The sequence below is a fragment of the Dipodomys ordii genome, unplaced genomic scaffold (genome assembly GCF_000151885.1).
Source record: "Dipodomys ordii isolate 6190 unplaced genomic scaffold, Dord_2.0 Scaffold332, whole genome shotgun sequence".
Classification (NCBI taxonomy): Eukaryota; Metazoa; Chordata; class Mammalia; order Rodentia; family Heteromyidae; genus Dipodomys; species Dipodomys ordii.
Window position 1 is genome coordinate 266,523 of NW_012267548.1, and position 24,933 is coordinate 291,455.

The following is a 24,933-nucleotide window of genomic DNA, read 5'->3' on the forward strand; positions in this document are numbered from 1 at the left end:
ACTGAAAAGACCTTAGGAAGAGGGGATGAAAGAATTAAGCACAGATTAAATAAGAGCAACCAAAAATGTAGAAGCAAAATTCCAGTTTAAATTGTCATCACCATCATTTGTGACTACTAATGCTTGGAAAATTCACACTAGGATCCTTAGTCTTTGATATCCAAATTCTATAATATAAACTATAACAAGAAGAGATAATTACTGTAGCTTTAGATCAGAACTTCTGTATATTGATCAACCCTATATGTTTAATTTTGAGAATGTTTATTTGTCTAACTATGACTTTTTTCCTAAAGCCATGCAGAGAATTTCTATTTGGCATTAACAACATGATATAACACTTTGTGGCAAAAATACAGCCTAAACGTCCTGCACTAGAGGCCAAAATGGAGAAGACTTCCACAGCCACCATGACCTTCCCCTTGGCACTGTGGTGGACAGGCAGGAAGGTGAACCACACACTGCAGAACACCAGCATACTGAAGGTCAGGAACTTGGCTTCATTAAAGATGTCAGGCAGGTTCCTGGCCAGAAAAGCCATAGTGAAGCTGGCCAGAGCCAGAAAGCCCAGGTATCCTAGGACACAGTAGAAAGCAGCGAGGGAGCCCTTGTTGCGCAGGATGATGATGTGGCCATGTTCAGAGTGTGCATCTGTGTCCACAAAGGGAGGAGAGGTTCCCAGCCAGAGTCCACAGAGAGTCACCTGGATGAGGGAGCAGATGGGGATGATGAAGTTAGAAGCCCCTGATACCAGCAGCCACCTCATCCTTCTTCCTGGGGAAGTGGCTTTGAATGCCAGAACCACAGTCACTGTTTTGGCCAACACTGTGGAAATAGCCACAGTGAACACAACCCCAAATGTGATCTGCTGCAGGATGCATGTGACTGCATTGGGATGACCAAGAAACAGCAAGGAAGAGAGGAAACAGAAGATGAGGGAGATGAGCAAGATGTAGCTGAGAGCCCTGTTATTGGCCTTGACAATGGCAGTGTCTTGGTGTTTCACAAACATCCCAAGAACAACAGCAGTTAGCATGGAAAAGCAAAGAGCCATGCAGGCCAGACACATGCCCAAGGGATCTCCAAAAGCCAGGAAACTTGCAGCTCTCAACAAGCACTGAGTCCTCTGTATGTTGGCATACTGATGATCTGGACACTTCACACATTGCTCCATAACTGGTGAGACATGTATATTACCATTACTCCTTTTTATTAACATCATATTCTTCAGAGAATTTAGGAAAATTTTCAGTAAGCTGAAATCGTCAGATGTCAGCCTTTACTATCATGGAAGTGTTTTTTTTTTATTTTTTTCCCCATGTCATACAACCTCCCATTTTTATCTTCTTCTTTATTCAGGCTTTTTATCCAATATTTTTTTGCTCAATGCCTATCCCATGTATTGATAATGGAATAGTTGGGCTATTGCAATATCATATTAATTTTTGACTTTTTGTCATGCTGATTAAGAGTCCTGCAATCGTATTAAAATTGGAATTATACAGCTTATATTGCCCTATATGTTTCTGTAAGACATTAATTTTACCTTATGGGATATTATCCTTGATTTCATCTCATTATGCTTGCCTTGCCTGCTTACCTGTGAGGTTGTAGGAATGGATTGATCATTTTTGGACCCTCTATAGTCATGCTCACTTCTTAAACTGAGTCTAGCTTGCTGACATCTTGCCCTGTGCCAGGAAGAGCTCTGGACACTGGGAAATAAAGATAAGCAAGATCCATGTTTTCTGTGAGTAAAATGTAAGTCTTACGATGACTACTAGCCTTATAGGACTTATTTTTAATTTTATGTTAGAGTTTAGACTGGTCCTAAGGATTAGTTATAAGAAGAATTCCTGGACATAATTTTGTCTGCAGTAGACTGCAAAATCTTTCTCAATATGTAATTCAAAGCCATGTTCTATCATATCCCACCACTTGTCTGAATTTAGTTATTAAGAGAGAGAAGGTGAATGGACTCTGTAATCTTAATACATATTTTTCCATTTATTTGTTTGGATTGAGGATAACTAGATATAGATAAAGGATTTCTTTGTATGTCATGGACTCACCTGTCCCATTAGCAATCTCATTTTCTTGGCAAGGTGTACAATCAAAGCAACAGGCAGCCTTTCCCTCCTGAGGGGATTTCCTGAATCCAGGACCACAGCTCTCACTGCAAACAGAGTGAGGAGTCTGAGGAAAGGCAGGGATGTGTCAGTAACTGTTCAGACTTTTACCAAATATTACAAAAATCCATTCCTTTCAAATGGGATGTTTAAGTATAATGCTTTAAGCAGGTAAGTGCAGTCGATTTATTGAATTCTTTTATAGATTCCATATTCCATGATTCCCAAAGGCTATGTGCTTCAGTCTTGATTTCTAGCCTGTTGAATTATTGAAAAGTATAGGATTTTTAAAAGGTAGAAATTAGTAGTGAGAAAGTAATTTCTAGTGTATAACCTTATGGGATTTCCTTGAATTCATGTCATTATATGCTTTCTCCTACTCATCTGTGACATGGGAAAGAACAAGGGGGAGACCTCCCACTTTATAATGTTATGTGAGTCCTAGGACCGCTGTTTTTTCACTTTATTTTACAGTGATCACGAGGTGAGAATCTTCTCACAGCTGGCTTGAATGATTTCTCTACCCAAACATACTTAAGTAGCAGATCAATTAACTATTATGACTCTCCACAGAAAGGAGCAAAAGGAACCATTAAACCACATAAATTAACTCTTTAGAGCCTTTATCACATTGTTAGAATTTCACTGAGAAAAATATAATTTACATCTCATGAAAATATTAAAAAATATGTAGAAATGCTTTTTCTCTTTTGGTTCTGAACCTGAGGCTTGAACTAAGGACTGGGCACTGGACCTGAACTATTTTGCTCAAGGATAGCACTCTACTACCTTAATCACAACTCTACCTCCAGACTTTTGAAGGTAAATTGGCAATGAGTCCTACAGAGTTTCCTGTTTGAGCTGATTCTAAACTCTGATATTCCCCTCTTAGGTATATTAGACTCTAGGATTATAGGAGAAAGTTGCTGGAACTCAGCTACCTACAGAATTTAAAGATGACTTTTGCTGATTTGTGTGTCCTTAACATTAAATCACCTCTGTAGTTCCAATAGCCCATTCTACCATATCTTCAGATAAGGACAGTTGATTGCCATGTGGAGCATATGGAGAAAACCTTCCTACTTTCACCTCAAGTTGAAGACCCTCTGGAAAATTCCAAATATTCAGAATGCATGATCTGGCTCCAATTTCCTTTTCCTGTCCCAAATCACATGATCTCCAATAGGACTGTAAAACTGGATGTTCTTCAGAAAAGTGTGCAGCTAAAAGAAGACATCATCTTATGGTTAAGTACATCCAAGAGTTACAATAGAAAGTGAAATATTAAAAGCTCCTGATGGTCTTTAAACTCTGATTCTGAATTCAAGAATAATAGAAACACCTAGTGAAGTATTTTAGGAGAAAATCCATGGAGGGATCAAAATGATCATAGTGAAAAATTATCTTTCCTGGTCACTCAGAAAAAGAGGATGATTTTTCAGAAAAATCATTTTGCTATAGCTTGCCACAATCACTCTTGTGAATGTCTATAGTTTGTGCTTGCTAAATATTTAACACCCAATGTTGAATGAAACTCGGTCACTTATGAAAAACATTGATAATTGTTTATGGCAAGTCATCCTTTGCTATGACTGAAGAAACTCATAGGGAGAAACTGAATTGACAGTTTTCAAAACACTAGCTACAAACATGTTGCTGATATTGGTAACTAATGGTTTCATAAACAGGATGCTGGGGGCTCAAGGATGTAATCCCAGCTAATCAGGAGGTTCAGATCAGAGGATAATGCTTCAAAGCAAACTGGGGCAGAAAAGTCAGTGAGAACTTTGTAGCCAATAAAGTTCTCAGAAAAAGTCGCAAGTTGTGCTTTGCTGAAGTGGTTATGTGCTAGCCTTTAACACAGACTCAGGGACATAGCCTAGGTACTGTGTTCAAGCTCTTGCACTGGCCAAAATTAATTTATACAAAGATGGAATATATTTTATCCTTGTTACTGGGCTGTTGTTTTCTTCAGATCATATTCACACATGTTTAGAATACCTTAGAGAGGGGCTGGGCAAGTGGTTCAGTGGGAGAGTGCTTGCCTTGCATGGGCAAGGCCCTGGGTTCCATTCCTCAGCACCACATAAACAGAAAAGGCCAGAAGTGATGCTGTGGCTCAAGTGGTAGAGTACTAGCCTTCAGCTGAAGAGCTCAGGCACAGAGCCTAGGCCCAGAGTTCAGGCCCCACGACCAACAGAAAAAATACCTTAAAGACATCGAAATATAAAGAATTGTATAGAGGTGTGAAAAGCACCTGAAATATTTAATATCTTAAATATGACTATATATTTTTCAATTTTGTACTTAAAATATTTTCTCATAATAGAAAAGAAAGAGCTTAAGAGTTGAGACAATCCATTCAAATACTGCAAAATATACTGGTTAATATCAGCAAACAAGATATATATGACATAGGGATACAAATATATATGATATGTGTATATGTATGTATATATACACATTATCTATACCATATATATGATCATATAAACACATGCACACATACAGAAATATTAAATTTTATACAGTAAGAAATGCATCTAGCAAGTGACTTTGCTCATGTTTTGTGTACTCCAACATGGAAGAAATTACCTGAGCAGAGGAAGGCAGTGATCCTTTTCTATTTCCCACTGATTGAACTTCTTTTTGATGAAGAAGCATCTCATGGAGAGCCTGGGCCACAGCATACACCACGTTGTATATATTGTAACTGTCTCCAGACATAGTCATGTCAAAAATATGTCCAGGCAACCAATCTAAAGAGGCACTATGAGGACAATTGTCCCATGTCACACAGTCAGATTCAGAATCAGAGCAATTAAATGACAGAAACCACAGCCTGGCAAGAAAAATGTCTTCTGGGTATTTGGAAGGCTTAACTGTCTTGACAAAATCTGTGAATCCAAAAACACCTACATGGTGGTGTGTAAAAATAAGAGTCACATGCAATGAGCCTATCATGAAATATTTCCTTTTCAGGGTGAAATCCCACTGTGAGTTCATGACACAAACTTTGCCATGCATAAAAATTTGCTCAATAAATGCCATTAAAAATATCAGTGAATCATTATCACCATATATGATGAGGACACTTGCTGAAGGTAGATTTATTTCATTATGAACTGCCATGAGTTTGAATATATGTGATGCATCTTGGGTTGAAATCATTAGCTCATAGGCTACACAAACTCTATTCTTAGCCATCTCTTCCTTCAATTCAGCAAGAACCCATGTACCATGCTCATCTTGTGTAGTTAACAGTCCTACCCAGTTCCAGCTGAAGTGAAGCAGTAACGAGACCATGGCAGTGGCTATTGATGTGTCCTTTGGGGCCATCTGATAGAGAGCAGGAAACTTGTTATGGTCACTCAGGGCATGATCAAAAGGCCCAAAGGTAAACTAAAGAGAAAGAAAATTGGACACTCCATGAATGAGAAGATTGTCATGCATCACAATCTCAGATGTGAAGTCTGATAAGAACCAGTTGAAGCAGATGGAATGTAGGTTTTATCTTAGTTTTTGGAAAATAATTTGTTTTTGAATAGTTATACAATATATAAATTTACTTGTAAAAATCATTAGTTCCATTAAGACTTCCCATTTGTATTAATTCCACCCATTCCCTGACATTCCTAATTCTGTTTGATGCATTCGTATTGAATACCATGATGCTTTTCCCCACCCATCCATTCCCTATTCCTTTGTGTTTTTCCCTTAGTACCTATCCCACTGAGACAAGCTATGCATCGCCTTTTAGGTGTTCATTTTTTATACTGTGAATAGACCAGAAAAGTTATACCATGAAGTTCCACATCTATGTATACCATACTTTAGTCAGATTGATCATGTGTATATGTAAGTGGCTATGTGCATGTTCCATATACATGTTCATATTTTACATCTAACTTTCACATTTGAGAGGACATTTTACCCTTTCTTGTTCTGAGCCTGATTTACTTTATTCAAAATATTATCTTCTGTGTGTGTGTGTGTTTGTGTGTGTGTACACATGAATGCCAGTAGAGGGGCACAAACTCATACCCTTTTGCACTTCCTTGACAATTTCCCTCAAGACTTGTGCTGTACTGATGGAGTCACACATTCAGTTTGTGCTCCTTGCAGGTTAATTGGAGATTCAAGTTTCATGATTAGCTAGGATTACTGGTGTGAGTCATCAGTACCCTGCTCAACATAGCTTCTCACAGCAAAGTCATTTTCCATTTCCTGATTTATTAAAGAAAATCATTCATAAGCACTGAAACAATGAACTATAAAATTTTTATATGTTCAAATCTTCTCTTTTTTCAAAATGTGCAAAAATATATTTCTGACTACCTTGAAGTAATTACACTTTGATATCACAAATTTGATTTGTTCATGAATCCAGTCTCTTCCTATCATTCTAAAACCTGAAATGGCAGGAAATTAGACATTTTTTTATCCTTTCACACCACCTACCCTCACCTGTGGAAATCTGTAGAGTCCCAACAATGTCCCAATCTGGTCAGATATTATTCCTGATGGTCCTGTAAGCACTGCTATAGACCTGTTCTCTCTCATGCAGGAGTAGTTTGGAATCTTGTACTTCCCAAAGAGAAAAGTGAAGAGATTCTTAAACATTGTGCAACCTCTGAAGTGAACATCATAGATATCATATCCCAGAGTCAGGTTATATAGAAGATCAGGGTTTTTGTTGATCTCCTCAATAGCAAAAGTCAAGGCCAAAACAGACTGATAGTTCTTGAAGTTTAACCTGCATAATGAGCAAAGAAATTGAGGAGGAGTATTTCAAAATTTAAGAATTCACATGAACGGCTTGATTTTTTGTCAAGGAATAAGTTAAAATATTACCCCAATTAAAATGGAATGCAAATGTATTCTCTTATGCTTACATCTAGAATACAGATATTTATTTAAGTTGAGGGAGAGCTTGTTTTCCTCATTACCATATTACCACAGCAAAAGACTGTTGTCTGTTGGATTAGATTTTCATGAGACAGCAAATGTTGTGTTGCCTTTACATTAGGACAACTAGCTACACCTCTGTAGAAAATAATTCTGGTGTTTTGAGTCACCAAGTTTATGTTATGTGTTTATAACATAAGGAAATTTTAATTTAAGAGCAATATCCAGAAGCAAGGTCTGCTCACAGACTCAAAATACTGAATAGCTCTTACTGATAAAAACCAGGAAAAGAGCAGAACTATCAGTGGAAGGAATTTTATTTTTCTTTATGTAACAAAACAAAAAGGATGCATCCAATTTCAAGGAACTCTTTTTGGAGAGAGAAACACCTGACATAAGGGCTGAGGAGAGAATTGTAGGTAAGCTTTGCATAGAAATCCCAGTTTTAATGCCACCATAGTAAAATGCACTGATCACTACTCTCTTTCCAATATGTTTAGATTGAGATATTGAAAAGGAACCAATACAGTGAGGTAAAGAGGATCAAAGTACTTTTCCTCTTTCGTTCTTGGTGGCTTGTCTGTGCGCCAAGGTGTGTGTGTGTGTGTGTGTGTGTGTGTGTGTGTGTGTGTGTGTGTACATGCATGCTTGTGAGAGTGCATATTCTAAATAAATTTATATAATGAAATCAAGTGGTATTGTCTAAAAGGAAACAATGAAATCATGTTGGAAATACTAATGAAATGATCAACTTGTTCAATATATACTGTAGGTATATGTGAAATATTCACAATGAAAGCCTATCATTTTATGAAAAGTTCTAAACAGAATAAAATAGTGAGCTTGAGGAAAATCTAATTGAACATATAAATGTAGGAGGAATGAAGATGTGTGAAAAAGGTTTGTCAAAAGCTGAGGAAAGTATTTTCAATAAAGCAGATGTAGGTACACATACAAAATAAAAGGCCTTAACATGAAAGGATAATCCTTTTATTAATCAGTTGTGGGGCTTAAAATCTGGACCGGGGCACTGTCCCTTAGTTCTTCAGCTCAATTCTAGTGCTCTATAACTTGAGCCACAGAACAACTTCCATCTTTTCTGCTTATGTGGTGAAAAGGAATCAAACCCAGGGCCTCATGCATGTGAGGCAAACATGCTACCACTGAGCCACCATCCCAGCCAAGAATATTCAAATTTTTGAGCATAACATCTAAAATAAGCTGTCTTAGCATGAAGCACTCACCAGTTAAATATATGGGGATGATTCTCTAAAGTATAACAGAAATGGAACCCAAATGCCATAGGTGTATACCCATTTCCATAACATCTGATTCCTCAATAGAATCTGTGTAAGTCAAGAGAACATGGCAAGAGACTTTTAGAGTACTGAAAATAAAAAACATCTAAGTTATCCACCAAGAGTATTGTACCTAGCAAAGCTATCCTGTAGAAATTAAGGATAAAGTTGCTCCCAGAGAAGGACAGTTAAGAGAATGTATCTCCACTGGACAATTCCTACATGTAATACTGTAAGTTTTTCAGACCACAAAACCGAAACATTCATAAACAAGAAAAATATACAAGAATGTTTCATGTCTCCTATGAACACAATGAAACTTGAGTACAACAGCAAATGAATCACAACAAAATACTCAAACTCATGGAAACTGAGCAATTCATTTATGAGTTCTTTGAAGAGATAAATAACAATGGAAATTTAATCATTTCTGGGATTCAATGTGAAAGAACACATAACATATCAACTCTTTTGGCACACACCAAGGGCGGTTCTCAGAGGACAGTTCATGTCTATAAGTGCTTGCATCAACCATTTAGAAAAATCCCAAGTCAATAACTTAATGGTGCACCTCTAAGTCTGACCTGACACTTGTGGGAAGATCATGGCATTGTCACATGTAAACTCTTTAGATGTGTCTGGCAAAACAGCTATTTAAATTCCCTGCATCCACTTCACCTCAAGAGATCCACACCAATCAAACTTTAAACCTGTAGGGATTCATTCAAATACAGAAGAAATCTCACAGCAGAAACACGGGAGCAGAAGATAACAAGACAGTATGCAGACCACTGCTGAGGGGCTACAGCCTCTGCATCTAGCCTCACCAGACAGCCCAGGCAGATGCAGAAGGACATGCCTAAAGTACGACCAATCACCCTTAAACAGAATACAGTGTAATACTGACAAAATCACACCAGGCTGCCTTAACCCTAGAAACACAAGGAGGGAAAGAATGACAAACATCTGAATCAGCTTGGGGACCCCTATAGAGAGGCTGCTGCTGCTGCCACACAACACAAAGGAGGAGAGACACCATAGGACCATGGTAGGGGGAAACAGGAAGAGGACTTTGGGACTGCTAGATCTAGACACAGAGGCCCCTCAAGAAGATTCCTGCTGGCCAGCTCAAAACTGGCTCCAGAATCTGTCTGTACCTTGTCACAGACTTCTTCCTTGGAGGACTATTTCCAGGTGGTAATCTAAATTGCCCATAACAATTAATGCAATTGAAATGGCAATAAAGGACCAGATGGATGCACAGCAGAAATCTATAATGTCTTCAAATCGGAACTCACTCTATATTCCTCAAACTCTTCAATGAAACAGAAAGGGAAAGATCACTATCAAAGTCATTCTATGAAACCAACATAACACTTATCCCCAAACCAGATAGAAACTCATCAATAAAAGAGAACTATAGACCCATTTTTGTGATGGACATTGATGGAAAACTTCTCAACAAAATTCGAGCCAACCAAATTCAACAAGTAACCGGGAAAAAAAACCCATACATTATGTTCAAATTGGATTCATTCCAGGATTGCAAACCTGGTTTGATATACATGAGTCAATTACTGTAGTACAACACATCAGCAGAAGCAAAGATAAGAACCACATGATCTTTCTTTTCAATATATTCAGAAAAATTATTTGACAAGATTCAACATCCATTTATGATAAAATCTCTAGAGAAGTTATGAATCCATGGAAAGTTCCTCAATATAATAAAGACTATCTACGACAAACCTAGAGCCAGCATTATACTTCATGGGAAAAACCATTCCCTCTAAATTATAAACAACACAAGGATGCCTATCTCTTCATTCCTATTGAACATACTGCTGGAATACCTAGCAAGAGAAATAAGTAGTAAAGATATCCCTCTTGGTGGGTAGTATGATCCTGTATTTAAAGAATCCTGTAGAATTCCTCACCCCAAGCTACTTGAGTTGATATAAACTGGCAAAGGAGAGAGGTATGAAATCAAACCACAAAACTCAGCAGCACCGTGTGTTCCAACAATGTGAAGAGTGATACTGTAATAAAGCAAACAACACCTTTGTATTAGCCTCACAAAATACTTAAGCAAAGATGGGAAGGATCACGAACTTTACAACTTTGGTGCAAGGGGGTGAGGGAGGATTGGGTGTGGGGGTGGAGGCTGGGAAAGGATGTGAAGGGTAAACAAATGAGGAGGCTGCAATGCTTGATAAGAAATGTACGCATTATCTTGCCCATGTAATTGTAACCCCTCTGTACAGTACATTCACAAAAAATTAAAATGAAAATAAAAAAAGATGGGAAGGATCTATATTGTGAAAATTTATGAAAACACTTTTTTTGTTTTTTTTATTGTGAAAATACTGTACAGAAGGGTTACAATTACATGGGCAAGATAATGAGTACATTTCTTATCAAGCATTGTAGCCTCCTCCTTTGCTTCTCCTTCCCATCCCTTCCCATCCATCCATCGCTCCCCCCACCCAATCCTCCCCCCCCGAACGAAAGTTGTAAAGTTCATTTTCCACATAACGACTTGTACATCTCATTGTTGCAATGGGTCCACCTATATCCCTATTTAAACGATTTGTTTTTCCCCTTCCCCTCCACAAATTATACTGACATGAAATACAGCGAAAGCAGGGGTAATACTGTGGGGGAGGGACATACAAAGCAACAAAGAAATGATCTTATAAATGTGTTAAAAAAACAATCACATGGAAGAAAAAAACATTTGAATACATATCTTAGGGTTCATTTCCCTAACATCAACTTATCTGACCTTTTCTGCTTGACTCAGACATATACTAGATATTGCAAATAAGGGACACCATGGGACCTATGTTTCTTTGGACCTGGCTTACTTCACTTCATATAATTTTTTTCCAAGCCTTTCCATTTCCTAACAAATGGGGCAATGTCATTCTTTTTGATGGAGGCATAGAATTCCACTGTGTATATATATATACCACATTTCCTTGATACATTCATCTACTGAGGGGCATCTGGGTTGGTTCCATATCTTAGCTATAGTAAATAATGCTGCAATAAATATAGTCATGCTGACAGCTTTAGTGTGGTTTGTAGCATTCTCTGCAATTTCATGCAACCCCATTTGTCCAACCGTTCTTTGATTTCTTGTGTTTCTGGGTCCCTATTAAGAAAATTTTGGCCTGTGCCAAGGAGACCTAGGGTTTCTCCTATTCCATCCAGCAATGTTTTCAAAGTGTCTGCTTTGACTCCGAGGTCTTTGATCCATTTGGAGTTGATTCTGGTGCAGGGTGATATATAAGGACCTAGCTTTCCTAATTTCCTGAAGGAGTTGCTTTCCTAATTTCAGCCACACTTTTCTCAGTCTTGGCATACAGAAAAGTCATTGATTTTTGAGGGCTAATTTTATACCCTGCTACTTTGCAAAAGTTTTGAATCAGCTTGAGTATTTTGGGAGTGGAGTCTATGGGATTCTATAAATACAAGATCATGTCATCTGCAAAGAGGGAGAGTTTTACTTCATCTTTCCCTATTTGAATCCCCTTTATGTTTGCATCTTGTCTTACTGCTGTAGCTAGGCATTCTAATACTAGACTGAAGAGAAGTGGAGTGAGTGGACATCCTTGTCTGGTTCCTGAGTTAAGAGGAAAACGCTTTAGTTTTTCCCATTAAGTATAATACTGGCTGTAGGTTTGTCAAATACAGCCCTTATTGTATTGAGGAATGTCCCATGGATTCCTAATTTTTCCAGAACCTTCATGATAAAGGGGTGTTGGACCTTGTTGAATGCTTTTTCTGCATCTATTGAGATAACCATGTGGTTCTTATCCTTGTTCCTGTTGATGTGATGAATTATATTAATTGATTTGCATATATTGAACCAGCTTTGCATCCCTGAAATGAATCTTGTTTGATCTTGGTGTATGATTTTTTTGATGAATTGTTGAAGTCGATTGGTCAAAATTTTGTTGAGAAGTTTTGCATCAATATTCATCAAGGAAATGGGTCTATAGTTCTCTTTCTTTGATGAGTCCCTGCCTGGTTTTGGGATGAGGGTTATGATGGCTTCATAGAATGTGTTTGGTAGTGAACTTTCTCTTTCAATATCATTGTAGAGTTGAAGTAGTATTGGAGTTAGCTCTGCTTTGAGGGCCTTGTAGAATTCTGCTGTAAAACCATCTGGTCCTGGACTTTTATTAGATGAGAAGTCTCTTATTGCTGTTTCTATTTCAATGCTTGTTATGGGCCTGTTAAGCTGGTTTAACTCATCTTGGTTTAGTTTTGGCATGTCAATACTTGCTAGGAAAAGGTCCATTTCTGCCAAGTTCTCAAACTTATTAGCATAAAGTTTTGAGAAGTATTCCCTTATAATGTTAAGAATCTTAGTTGCTTCTGCGGTGATGTTTCCATTCTCATCTCTGAGTTTATTTATTTGGGTGTGTTCTCTTCGTTTTCTGATGAGATTTGCTAAGGGTCTGCCAATTTTGTTAATTTTTTCAAAGAACTAACTCTTTGTGTTGTTGATTCTTTCTATAGATTTTTTGGATTCTAATTCATTTAATTCTGATTTAATTTTAATTATTCTTTCCATCTACAGGATTGGGGTTTATCTTGCTGCTCTTTTTCAAGGAGGTTCAGATGTCTCATTAAATTGTTGGTTTCAGATCTGTCCAATTTGTTGATGTAGGAACTCAGAGCAATAAACTTGCCTCTGAGTACTGCCTTTGCTGTGTCCCAGAGGAGCTGGTAATTTGTGTGCTCATTTTTGTTGAATAGCATGAACATTTGAATTTCCTATCTAATCTCTTCTATGACCCACTCATGATTCAGCAGTGTGTTGTTCAGCCTCCAAGTGGTACCAGACTTTCTTTGGTGGCTTTTGGTGTTGAGTTCTAATTTTATTCCCTTGCAGTCTAAGAGAATGCAAGGTATAACTTCAATGTTTTTGAATTTGGACAAGTTGCTTTGTGGCCTAAAATGTGGTCTATTTTGGAAAATGTTCCATGTGCTGCACAGAGAAACGTGTATTCTGATGCTGCTGGGTGAAATATTCAGTTGATATCTGTTAAATCTAGTTGATCTATGCAGTTGTTTAGATCTGCAGTTTCTCTGTTGAGTTTTTGCTAAGTTGATCTATCTAGTGGGTAAAGTGGTGTGATAAAATCACCAACAATTAATGTCTTTGGTCTATATGGGATTTGAGGGAAAGTAGTGTTTCTTGGATAAATTTGGGTGCTCAGTTGTTTGGCAAATAGATATTTAGAATTGTAATATCCTCCTGAAGGAAAGATCCTTAATTAGTATGTAGCGACCTTCTTTATCTTTTCTCATGAATTTTAATTTGAAGTCTATTTTATCTGATATTAGGATTGCAACTCCTGCCTGTTTATGGGGCTGTTTGCTTGGTAGATTTTGCTCCAGCCTTTAACATTGAAAATGTATTTGCTTTTATGGGAAAGATGTGACTCCTGAAGGCAGCAGATAAAAGAATCTTGCTTTTTAATCCAACTAGACAGTCTATGTTGCTTAATTGGAGAATTAAGTCTGTTAATGTTGAGAGATAGGACTGAGAGGTATTTAGGAGTTCCTGCCATGTTATCCACCTTCTTGAGGGCTTCAAAAACTGGGTTCTTCCTATGGTTCTTGGATTCTCAGTTTGGGTGTAATTTCTTGGCCTTTATTGTGGTTTTGTTGGTTTTCTATGTGTAGGACATCTTTATGAATCTTTTGTAGGGCTGGTTTGGTGGAGATGTATTGTTTCAATTTTTCTTTGCTACGGAAGGTTTTTATTTGGCCTTCAGTTATGAAGGAGAGTTTAGCTGAGTATTCTTGGTTGATAGTTGTTTGTCTTTAGGGCATCATTCCAGGCTCTTCTTGCTTTGATTGTCTCTGCTGAGAAATCTGAGGTGATTCGAATTGGTTTCTCTTTATAGGTGATTGATCCCTTCTCCTTGACAGCTTTAAGGATCTTTTCCTTGTTCTGAATTGATCCTGTGTGGATTATAATGTGATGGTGGGATGTCCTGTTCTGGTCTGGTCTATTTGGAGTTCTAAAAGCTTCTTGTATCTGAATAGGCCTATCTTTTTGCGTGTTTGTGAAGTTCTCTGCTAGGATCCTGTTAAACAAATTTTCTAGACCATTAACTTCTGTTTCTAGGTGCTCCTCTATACCCATTATCCTTAGATTAGGCCTTCTGATGGTGTCTTCTAAGTGTTGAATAGATCTATCATATTTCTTGGACTTGCCTTGGATGGTTTATGTTCTTTCTCTATAATATCTAGGCTGTCTTCAATCACCAAGATTCGATATTCTGCATGGTCTAACCTGGAGTCAAGACTTTCTACTTTGTTTTTTATTTCTTTTCCTTCCAATTGGTCAGCTTTGATGGCTTCTAATTCTTTATTGAAGCTTTGTTTTAGATCTTGTATGAACTTCTTTACTTCCTTAATTTGGTGTTCAGTGTTTATTCTCAAATCACTTAGTTGATTGGTTATGGTTTCCTTGGACTCCCATTCCTTCTGCCCGGGTCTATTCAGCAATTCCTTTGAGGTCTCCCTGACTTCCTTCAGCTCTCTGTTTGTGGGTTCCATGAATGCCTTTAGTGATCTTTCTGTATTCTCATCCTGCTCTCAATTCCTGTATTACTCTTTGCTTAGCTTCCTCACATTCACTCCATTCCTGTAGTTCTCTTTGAGTGTTCTCAGCCTGCTCACGCCATTCCTACCTTTCTCTTTGAGTGATCTCAAGCTGCTCATGCAATTCCTGTATCAGTTTTTGAGTAGCTTCCTCACGCTCATGATTTTCCTGTGTTAACCTTTGGTTTGCCTCCTCTCTCTTCCTATCACGCTAATACAGAGTCCTTAGTATGTTTTCAACCTTTTCCTGTATTAGCCTTTGGTTTGCCTCCTCTCTCTCCCTATCATGCTCATACAGAGTCCTTTTTATGTTTTTGAACTTTTCATTTACCATGTTTGCCAGCAGTGTTTGTAGAGCTATTTGGGAAATCTCCTCTGGATTATTCATTATCTGTTCTGTCCCCTGATTATCATGAGTGGGATATAAAAACTCTTATTAAGACATTGGAACTGACCTAAAGAAAAGTAAAATCATCCCATGGTTTTGCTCCTGGTTTTCACTGGATTTGAGCCAGTGTTCTACACTTTGTATTTACATTTGTATGTACATATATTTCTACACTTTGTATGTAATTTGGGGAAGGGAAGGGACATTGCAGAATGCTTAAATGGGGGTGCAGGCTGATTCATTGTGATGACGAGATGTACAGGACACTATATTGAGAACAAACATTACAATGTCAGAGTGGAGGAGCAGGATGAGTTAGGAGGGTGGGGAGCGAAGTGATGGTAGGGGGAAAATAAAGAGGAGGTAACAATGCTCTCTATGAAATGTTCTCATTACCCTACTGATGTAACTGTAACCCCTCTGTACAACATTTTTACAATAAAAAAGAATTATCATGAAAATGGCAATTCTTCCCAGAGCAATGTACAAATTCACTGCAATACAAATAAAAATTCCAGTAACTTTCTTCAAAGGAATAGAGAAATCAAACATTTATATGGAATAATAAAGATCTTTATTACAATGCCATAGTAATAAAAACTTCTCTGTACTGGTACAAGAATAAGCCTGAATCCCAATCAAACAGAATAGTAGACACAGAAACAATCTCACAAACATATAATCAACTAATATTTGGTAAGGGAATCAAAAACACAGTTTCCAAGAAAGATAGACTCTTACACAAACAGTGGTGGCAAAATTGGCTATCTACATGCTGAAAACAGAAGCTATATACCTATATATCACATTAAGCTAGCATCAACACTAAATGGATCAAAGACCTCAATTAATGCCAAATACTGTGTAAATTCTACAAGAAGCGCTCAGGTAACATCTAAGCCTTTTACCCACAGGGTAAAACATTCTAAACAAAGATGCAGAATCACAAAAAATTAAAGAAAGACTGGAAAAATTGGGACAGTATTAAACTGAAGAGATTCTGAATGGTAAGGGACATAGCTAGGAAGATATATGAACAGACCACAGAATGGGAGAAAACATTGGCTAGCTTTTCAACAAAGAGGTTACATCTAACATATACCTAGAGTTAAAAAGTCACACCACAAAACAAAACTACAAAACTCAACAACCCAACCATAAAAATGCAAAAGACCTTAAAGAGAGACTTCTCAGAGAAAGAAAAAATGGTCAATCGATAGATGATGAAGTGTGTTCAATACCTTAGGAAACAATGCCTTTTTCTTTCATTTGTGGTCACAGTTACTGATTTCTGTACCCTTTTTCTTATATATAAGTTGATCTGATTGTGAAGAGAATGGGAATCAGAGAAAAAGAGGGTCTGAGTAAACTATTGCAACAGCAATACTCATTAGACACTATGTTGGAAATAGAACTTTCAACTTGGGGAGAAGGGATGTTAGGGGAGGGAAAGTGGGGAAACCAGGGATAGGGTAGGACTGTTTAAAAGGAAATATACTCTATACCTTACATATATACCTGTATCCCTTCTTTGCATCACTTTTACAATAAAATAATATTTAAAAAGAAAAATGCAATTCAAAATTATTAGGATTCTAACTAGTCCAGTTACAGTGGCCATTATCAGGAAAATTAACAATAACAAATGCTGGCAGGGATGTGGCCCCAGGGGAACTCAATTATACTTTTGGTGGGAATGTAATATTGTTCAATCGCTCTGGAAAGCAGTATGGAAGTTCCTTAAAAGACTAATTATAGAGCTTCCATATGACCCAGCAATTCCATTTGTTGGCATTTATTCAACAGTCACAAAAAAGTCCACACTAAAGCCCCAAGAAAAAACATGTTTATGGCAGCATTGTTTAGCAAGTCAAGAAGGTAGTCATCCCAGTTATCTCTCGGTGGATGAATGAACAAGAAAACAAGAAAATATGGTATGTATCTATGTACACACACACACACACACACACACACACACACACAATGGTAAAATACTTATCTTTCAGGAAGAATGATACTTTAACTTTTTTAAGGAAATGAAAAACCTTGGAAAAATTATATTACACAAAGTAAGAAGTATAAGCTGCATTGTTTCCTTCTTTGTGGTAACTGAATGTCCCTATAAATCTATAAGTAAGCAAACTGACTGACTACAACAAGTAAATATTGTATGTATTTCCACACAGATTATGGGACATGATAATTTATATAAGATCCTAGATATTAACATACAGAGACAAAAGGAGGATATGCAGAGGAGTGGTGAGAAAAGGCTCAATGGGTATGTAAAGATGACTATTGAAAATAGTATTCTATGAAATGAACTCCAACAAAAGGAAACAAAGGTTATTTTTATTTGCAATTGTTGCTGTTTTTGTTCTCTTTACCTCTTTCAGTTTGTTAGTCTGTATTTGGGAGGGTAAGGGAGAACACATGAAAGGTGGAACTAATGAACAAACTCAACAGTGATATTCACTAGACACTGTAGAAAATGAACTGGATATGGTATGGGTGAGGATAGGAGGGAAAGAAAGGGAGAGAGTGATAAAAGAACAGATATGATTCAAAAAGAATTGTACTCATCACTTATTATCCAACTCAAGTAATTGTAACCCCACTGTATATCAACTCTAAAATAAAAATTAGAAATAATAAATGAATTAAAAACCCATAATTAAAAAAATAAGCCCTTCACAAGCAATGAAATTGCATTGACAATAACAGACGTCCCTCCCCAGAAATGCCAAGCACCTGATGGCTTTACAGCTAAATTCTAAAAGATCTTTAAAGGAAAATTTTCATCAGTGCAACTCAAAGTTTTCAATGAAATAGAAAGGGAAGGAACATAACTCATTCTATGAAGCCAGCATTACACTCATTTCCAAACAAGAGAGGGCCACACAGAGAAAAGACAACTCTGTTTTCTCCTCAATGAACATTGAAGCAATAACTCTCAACAAAATACTGGCAAACAGAATCCAACAACTGATCCAGAAAATCATACAATATGATCAAAGGGGATTCATATCAGGGATGCAAATGTGGTTTAACATATCTATGTCAATTAACACACTATAGCACATCAGCAGAAGCAAGGCCAAAATCTACATGAATTACTCAATTGATACAGAGAAAAGCTTTTGACGATGTCCATACACCTTTATGATAAAAGGTCTGGAGAAGCTAGGAATCTTTGGAACATTCCTCAGTAAAAACTGTATCTGGAATTCTACAGCCAATGAACATCTAAAGACGTTTCCCCTAAATTCAGAAACAAAACTAGGATATCCACTCTCTCCACTCCTCTTCAATATAATATTGGAATTTCTTGCAAGAGAAATATGCAGGGGAAAAGCATTTAGGTGAACCAAATAGGGAAGGGAGAGTAAAATTATCCTTTTTTACAAATGACATGGTCATGTACTTAAGCAATCCCAAAATTTCCTCTTCTGTAGCTACTAAAATTGATCGTGAACTTTGACAAAATCTACCCACATAAATTAATTATTTTTCTTTATGCCACTTACAGGAAATCAAGGCTGAAATTAGAAAAGCAACCCCATTTGCAACCAAAAATATAAAATACCTGGGAATTAACCAATAGGTAAAAGACCACTGTAGTGAAAACTTCAATAATTTGAAAAAGGAAAGCAAGGAGGACTTAAGAAGATAGAAAAATATTCTGTGTTCCTGGGCTGGAAATATTAGCATTGTGAAAATGGAAAGACTACCCAAAACAACTAAAAATTCAATGCAATATCCATTAAAATCCAAACAAAATTATTCAAAGCGATAGAGATACCAATCCAGAAACTCATAGAGAACAAGAAAAGACTGTGAAAGTAAAAACTGTGAAAGCCAAGTAATTTTTAGTGGTCAGAACAGTGTTGTATGAATAACAATACTGAACTTCAAGCACTATTAGAGAGCCATAGTTATAAAACAACATGGTACAGGAAAAAAGAACTGAACACTGAAATGAACACAAAGACCTACAGCTATCTAATATTTCATAAAAGAACCAAAAATATAGGCTGAAAGAATGATGCTGGCAAAAGTGAACATCCATGTGCAGAAAATTTAAACTAGATATTTATACATCACCTTTCACCAACATCAATTCTAACTGGATCCGAAACCTCAATGAAATCCTTGTATGTCATAAATTATACAGGTCTCTAGACATTCTACACGGTGAGAACAAAGGAGAACATACTCAGGAGAGGAACACAACACAAAGACGTAATACCTATGTGCATATGATCATATAAAATAATATTTGTTAAAAAGAACTCCAAGAAATGGGAACAAGAGGGTTGTTTTCTTTGTTGCTATTTTTGTGAGCATGGAGTCACAGAATAGGTGGAACAAAGAGTGAACAAATGCAGCAGTGCTACTCACTAGACACTATCTTGAAAATAAACTATAGACCTAGTTGGTAAGGATAGGAAGGAAATACAGTGAGGGAAGAGGTGACATTATTGGAAAAGAAATATTCACTTCATCTTGCACATGTAACTGTAACCTCTGTACATCATCTTTACAATAGCAATAAAAATACATGAACAGGAATAAAAGGCATGAATAGGACAATCCAAGCAAATCAAAGGGAAAGAAAGCAACAGTATCCATAATCTATCACATCATATAAAGCTTAATCAAAGCAATTAAAAGTGCAGTGTTTGTAATGCAGTGATGAAGCAATCAGATCAACAAGATGGCATAACAATTGTAAATGTATATTAACACAAGATCAAAACCCTTAACTCTATGTAGGGAGACTTTTGAAATACTGCTCAATACAATAATTCCTCTAGATTTCCTGGAGAGACCCTCGAGACCAAGTCAACAAGGATGTATCAGAATTAAATTTCACCCTTGATGAGATGAGCCTCACATACACCTATAGAACATTTCACCCAATGTCTGAATAATCGATCTCTCATCAACATATTGAGTGTTCTCCAAGAGAAATTGTGGGATAGGACAAAAAACAACCAGATTTTAAAAGTATGGAAAGTACAATGAACACACCTGCAAACTACACTGTGGTAAGGCTAGAAATTAACATGGAAAACACTGAAAATATGCCTATAATATCAAAATGAAATGAATTATCTCTCAATCAAAAATAAAGCATTTAACTGACAGCATTAAATTTAATTAAGTGATTAATACATGATTAAATAACTTGTTTTTCAAGGCAAATTTCCAGAAGTTTACCAATCTTTGGAACAAACAGAAATGAAAGCAATACCAGAATCTATACATATGGAAAAAGAGCAGTGAAATGAAATTGTAACAACCTTTGCTGAAATCAGGAGTAGAGATGCTATACTAAAGAACATATGCTGCATCTCAAGGAACTAAAAAAATAAACCCAAAATGAGTAGAAGGAATCAAATAATCAAGTAGAAGAAAAAGAATTAGAGATAAAAACACAATAGAAACAATAAAGCCAAAAGGAGGTTCTACAAGAACAACAGGGTGATAAAACTGAAGTAAAGCAACAAAATTCCACGTATCAATGCACACCTCCCATTATTCTGGATTCCAAAGTCAGTATGGTGAAAATACCTGTACTAGTGCAAAGCCATGTACAGAAGATGCAGCACAGTCTATATAATAATTGCTGGGAGAGAACAAATGTAACAGCAGTGTTCATGAGACAATGTTGGAAATGATTGGTACACTGGGGAAAGGGAAAAATGGGAGAAAATTGAGGGAAGGGACAACGAGGTTGACAAGAAATGTGTGCATTCCCTTATTTATGTAACTAAAACTGCTATGCCCATCACCTTGACAATAATATATATATATATATATATATATATTCTAGGACTAGTAAAAATTAATGAAAATTCCTATTACTTCCTTCACAGAAATAAAAAAAGGCAAAACTGAATTTTATGAAAAGGAAACTCTCCATTAGCCAGGGCTATCTTAAGACATAAAAACAACTCAAAAACATCCCTACACCGGTTTTTACTTATACTAAAAAGCCATTAGAGAAAAAAAACATCCTGATAAAAACAGACACATGGATCAAAGAAATAGATGACCAAAAAGTAAATGTAATCAATAGATATCTGATTCTTGGAGAAAGTGTCAAATAATACATGCCTGAACATGACACACGTAACAAGAGGTGGCATTGTGAAATTGAGAATTCATGTGTGAAACACTTAATGTAGACCATATATTTTTTAATCCCAAAATTGATTAGTTCAGGACTGGGAAGGTTGCTCAGTGGTTAGAGTCCTTGCCTAGTATGCATGAAGCCCTGGGTTTGATTCCTCACCACAACATAAGCAGATAAAGCCAGAAGTGGTGCTGTGGCTCTAGTGGTAGGGGCACTAGCCTTGAGCTGAAGAGCTGAGGGACAGAACCCACGCCCAGAGTTCAGGCCATAGGACTGACAAAAAATTGATTAGTTCATAATAGAGAATTGAACTTTGCAAATGATAGTGAAAATGAGGAAAAATATAAACACTGAGGTAACATAACAAAAGTCATTAGATCATAAAAGATTATGAATAATTCTTCTCTGGGTTTGATTAAATGGCAGAATCCTTTGTTTTACTTACAAGGCCATAACTTCCACCCCAAACACTGGAAATGTAAAGTAACTGTGCTTGTATCCAATTGAAAAGCTTCAGTACAATGAAAGAAATGGTGGGATAGGCAAATGAATAGTTAAACGTCTTGCTAGCTATACATCTCACAGAGGAAGAATAGCATAGTGGAAAACAATTCTAAAAAGTATGTATTAGAACAGAAAAAAATCCACTCATGGAACAGACACTTAAAATTTAGAATAGAAAATAACAACAGAGGAAGAGTATTCAATCATTTGACCAATCAGGACACCCATTAACTATTCATTAACCCAGAAAAAATTGAAGTTTTGATAATGGCATATAAAAATTAATGTTTGGAGATTCTTCAAGGTTAAAACTACCTCTACTGGTAGCTTATAGCTGCAATCCTAGCTAAGAAAGAAGCTGACAGCTAAGGATCCTGAATCAAAGCAAGCTATCACAGAAAAGTCCATGGCATATTTTATCTCCATCCAACCAACAGAAAGCTTGAAATGGAGGTATAGCTCAAGTGGTAGAGTATCACCTTTGAGATAAAAATGCATGCAACAGTCCAAAGTGAGCCAATAACTAATGGCTTATTCTTAGCTACCTCAGTTAAGTGAAAATGAGTAGAAGAAATTAGGGATATGGGAGGAAAAAATGATGTGTGACACGATATGAAAATACTTACACATAAGTGAGTGAATATAATCAAAGTGTGTGGGGTGCAGTGTGGAACTACAACCTGGACCAGATACTTGGCACAAACACCATATTGCATCAAAATTGGGAAACATCAGCGAACCTCAGTGAGCGTAGACATGAATCAAATCTCTCATCTACTGATGTCTAACTGCAGTGCTCTATTTGTCTACAGGAAAACCTTAGTCAATAAATATCTCTACCTGTAGTCAACAGGATATATAAACTTTTACTACCCCAAACCAGACTTTACTTTGTATCTGGGGTTAGTCAAGAAACTCCATTGGCTTGAAACCATACTACTCAATGTGTCTATGAGAGTACATTAACAAAAGTACTTACATGTATTTTGGAAAATTAAAACAATGAAACTCAGCAGAACATGGGTAAATAGTGTTGGATATAAAGAATAAGCTAAGCCAGATATTAATGCTTCATGCCTTTATTCTTCACTATTCATAAGGCTGAGACCTGAGTATCATGTTTTCAAGGCAGCCTGGGCAGGGATGTCTGTGAGTCTCGTATCTCCATTTAGCTACCAAAAATTGCCAGAAGTAGAGCTGTGGCTCAAATCCTAGAACACTATCCTTCAGCAAAAAGTGTGGAGGCAACAATGCTCAGTAGGAAATGTACACATTACCTTGCCCATATAACTGCCCATACAATTTTTTTTAAATGTTCAAGGAGAGCACCCAGGACCTAATATCCCAGGACCAACATGAAAGTAAGAATTATAAACATATCAGTGACATATAAAACGAAACCACGTATCCTTTATAGCACAGAAGAGAGTAATTCCTATCCTGGCATCTCCACTCTCAATTGTGGGCAGCTGCCTCTGGCTATAGTTGTCATGCCAGCACTTAAAAAGCAGTGCAGATGATAAAGATAATGATATTTTTTGCAATATATACATTTTTCTAATTTGGGGAGGGGATGGGAAATAACAAAATGCTGAAACAAGGATACAGGTTGACCCATTGTAATAATGAGATGTACAAGAAACTATGTAGAAAACAAAATTTACAACTTGGGCAGGGGGGCTGGGGAGGATTTGGGGAGGTATGGAAGGAAGGGATGGTATGGGAAAAACAAGGGAGGAGGTAATACTGCTCCATAAGATATGTACTCATTACCTTAATCATGTAACTCTAAACCCTCTATAAACTATTTTTACAATAAAAAAATATAAAAAAGAATCAGATAGGTTTCTAGAATTTCTTGAAGGTCTGTGCAGTCTTTTTTCTATTCTTCTCTTTTTCTTTTAGTATACCACTTATTAGTGAGACTCTGAGTTACAGACAAAAATCTTTAAAAATATGCATATGCACAAATAAAGAATTCATCTTGGGAACATAAAATTCTCCCACAAGGAATATTTCATAATGCTGAGCTGCCTGGTAACACCTGGGTCATGGAGCATATCAGACATGTAACAATACCACAAAGCATAGTTTGGAATAGCAACTGCTTGTGTACACTAAGAATATGTGAGTGTGTGAGTGCACATGAACTTGTGTGTGTGTGTGTGTGTGTGTGTGTGTGTGTGCGCGCCAGTTCTAAGGCATGAAATCAGTGTCTGGGCACTGTTATTGTGCTTTTTGGCCGAGGTAGTACCTGGTTACTTCATTTCTAGCTTCTGGCCAGTTAGCGATAAAATTATCACAAGTTTTCCTTCCTGGTCTGGCTTCAAACCTCCTTTCTCAGATATTATAGCCCCATGTGTAGTTAGGATTACAGGCATGAGCCATTATAAGCAATTTTATCAACATTCTCAAAATATAGGTGTTTCTATTTGCCTCTTGGTAAGGAAATGTAGGGGCAGCCTTTTAATACACAACTCATGCCAGTGACTCAGGTTGATTAAAATAACCTCACTGCATTTTCTACAGTGACACATGAAATGGAGGAGATACAGGCAAGCTGGAAAAAAGTAAAGAACTTACAGATCTGAAAGGAGAAGATCCATGGAAGGAAATGGAGCCCTCTCCTGTTAGCAGGCAGAAAATCAATCAACAGAAAATGTAAGACAATAATGAAACTGAGCTGTGCCTGGTGCAATAGGGATGGAGATCAGTGTAGAGGAGACAGAGAACATTGATGTGTACACCGAGAGTTCCGTCACACATAGAACATTCTCAGAATAAAACTGTAACTGAAATAAAATATCAAATTACTTACATCTTGTTCTCTTCTTGTCTGGAAGCATGACTGTTACTGTGATCTATTCCCAAAGTGTAGAGAGGGAAAAACCCAGTGATCATCACATCTCCATCCATGTGTGCTCGATGCTTCAT

The 24,933-nt window shown here is 36.9% G+C and overlaps 1 protein-coding gene across 1 annotated transcript; it reads right to left on the reverse strand.

Annotated features, from left to right (window-relative positions):
- Positions 1-214: 214 nt before the first annotated feature.
- Positions 215-24,933, reverse strand: LOC106001610 (vomeronasal type-2 receptor 116-like). Its single transcript, XM_013036657.1, is given in 7 exon segments — positions 215-1,176; positions 2,073-2,196; positions 3,126-3,262; positions 3,265-3,352; positions 4,725-5,531; positions 6,591-6,885; positions 24,818-24,933. Coding segments are annotated over 7 exon segments (2,529 nt in total).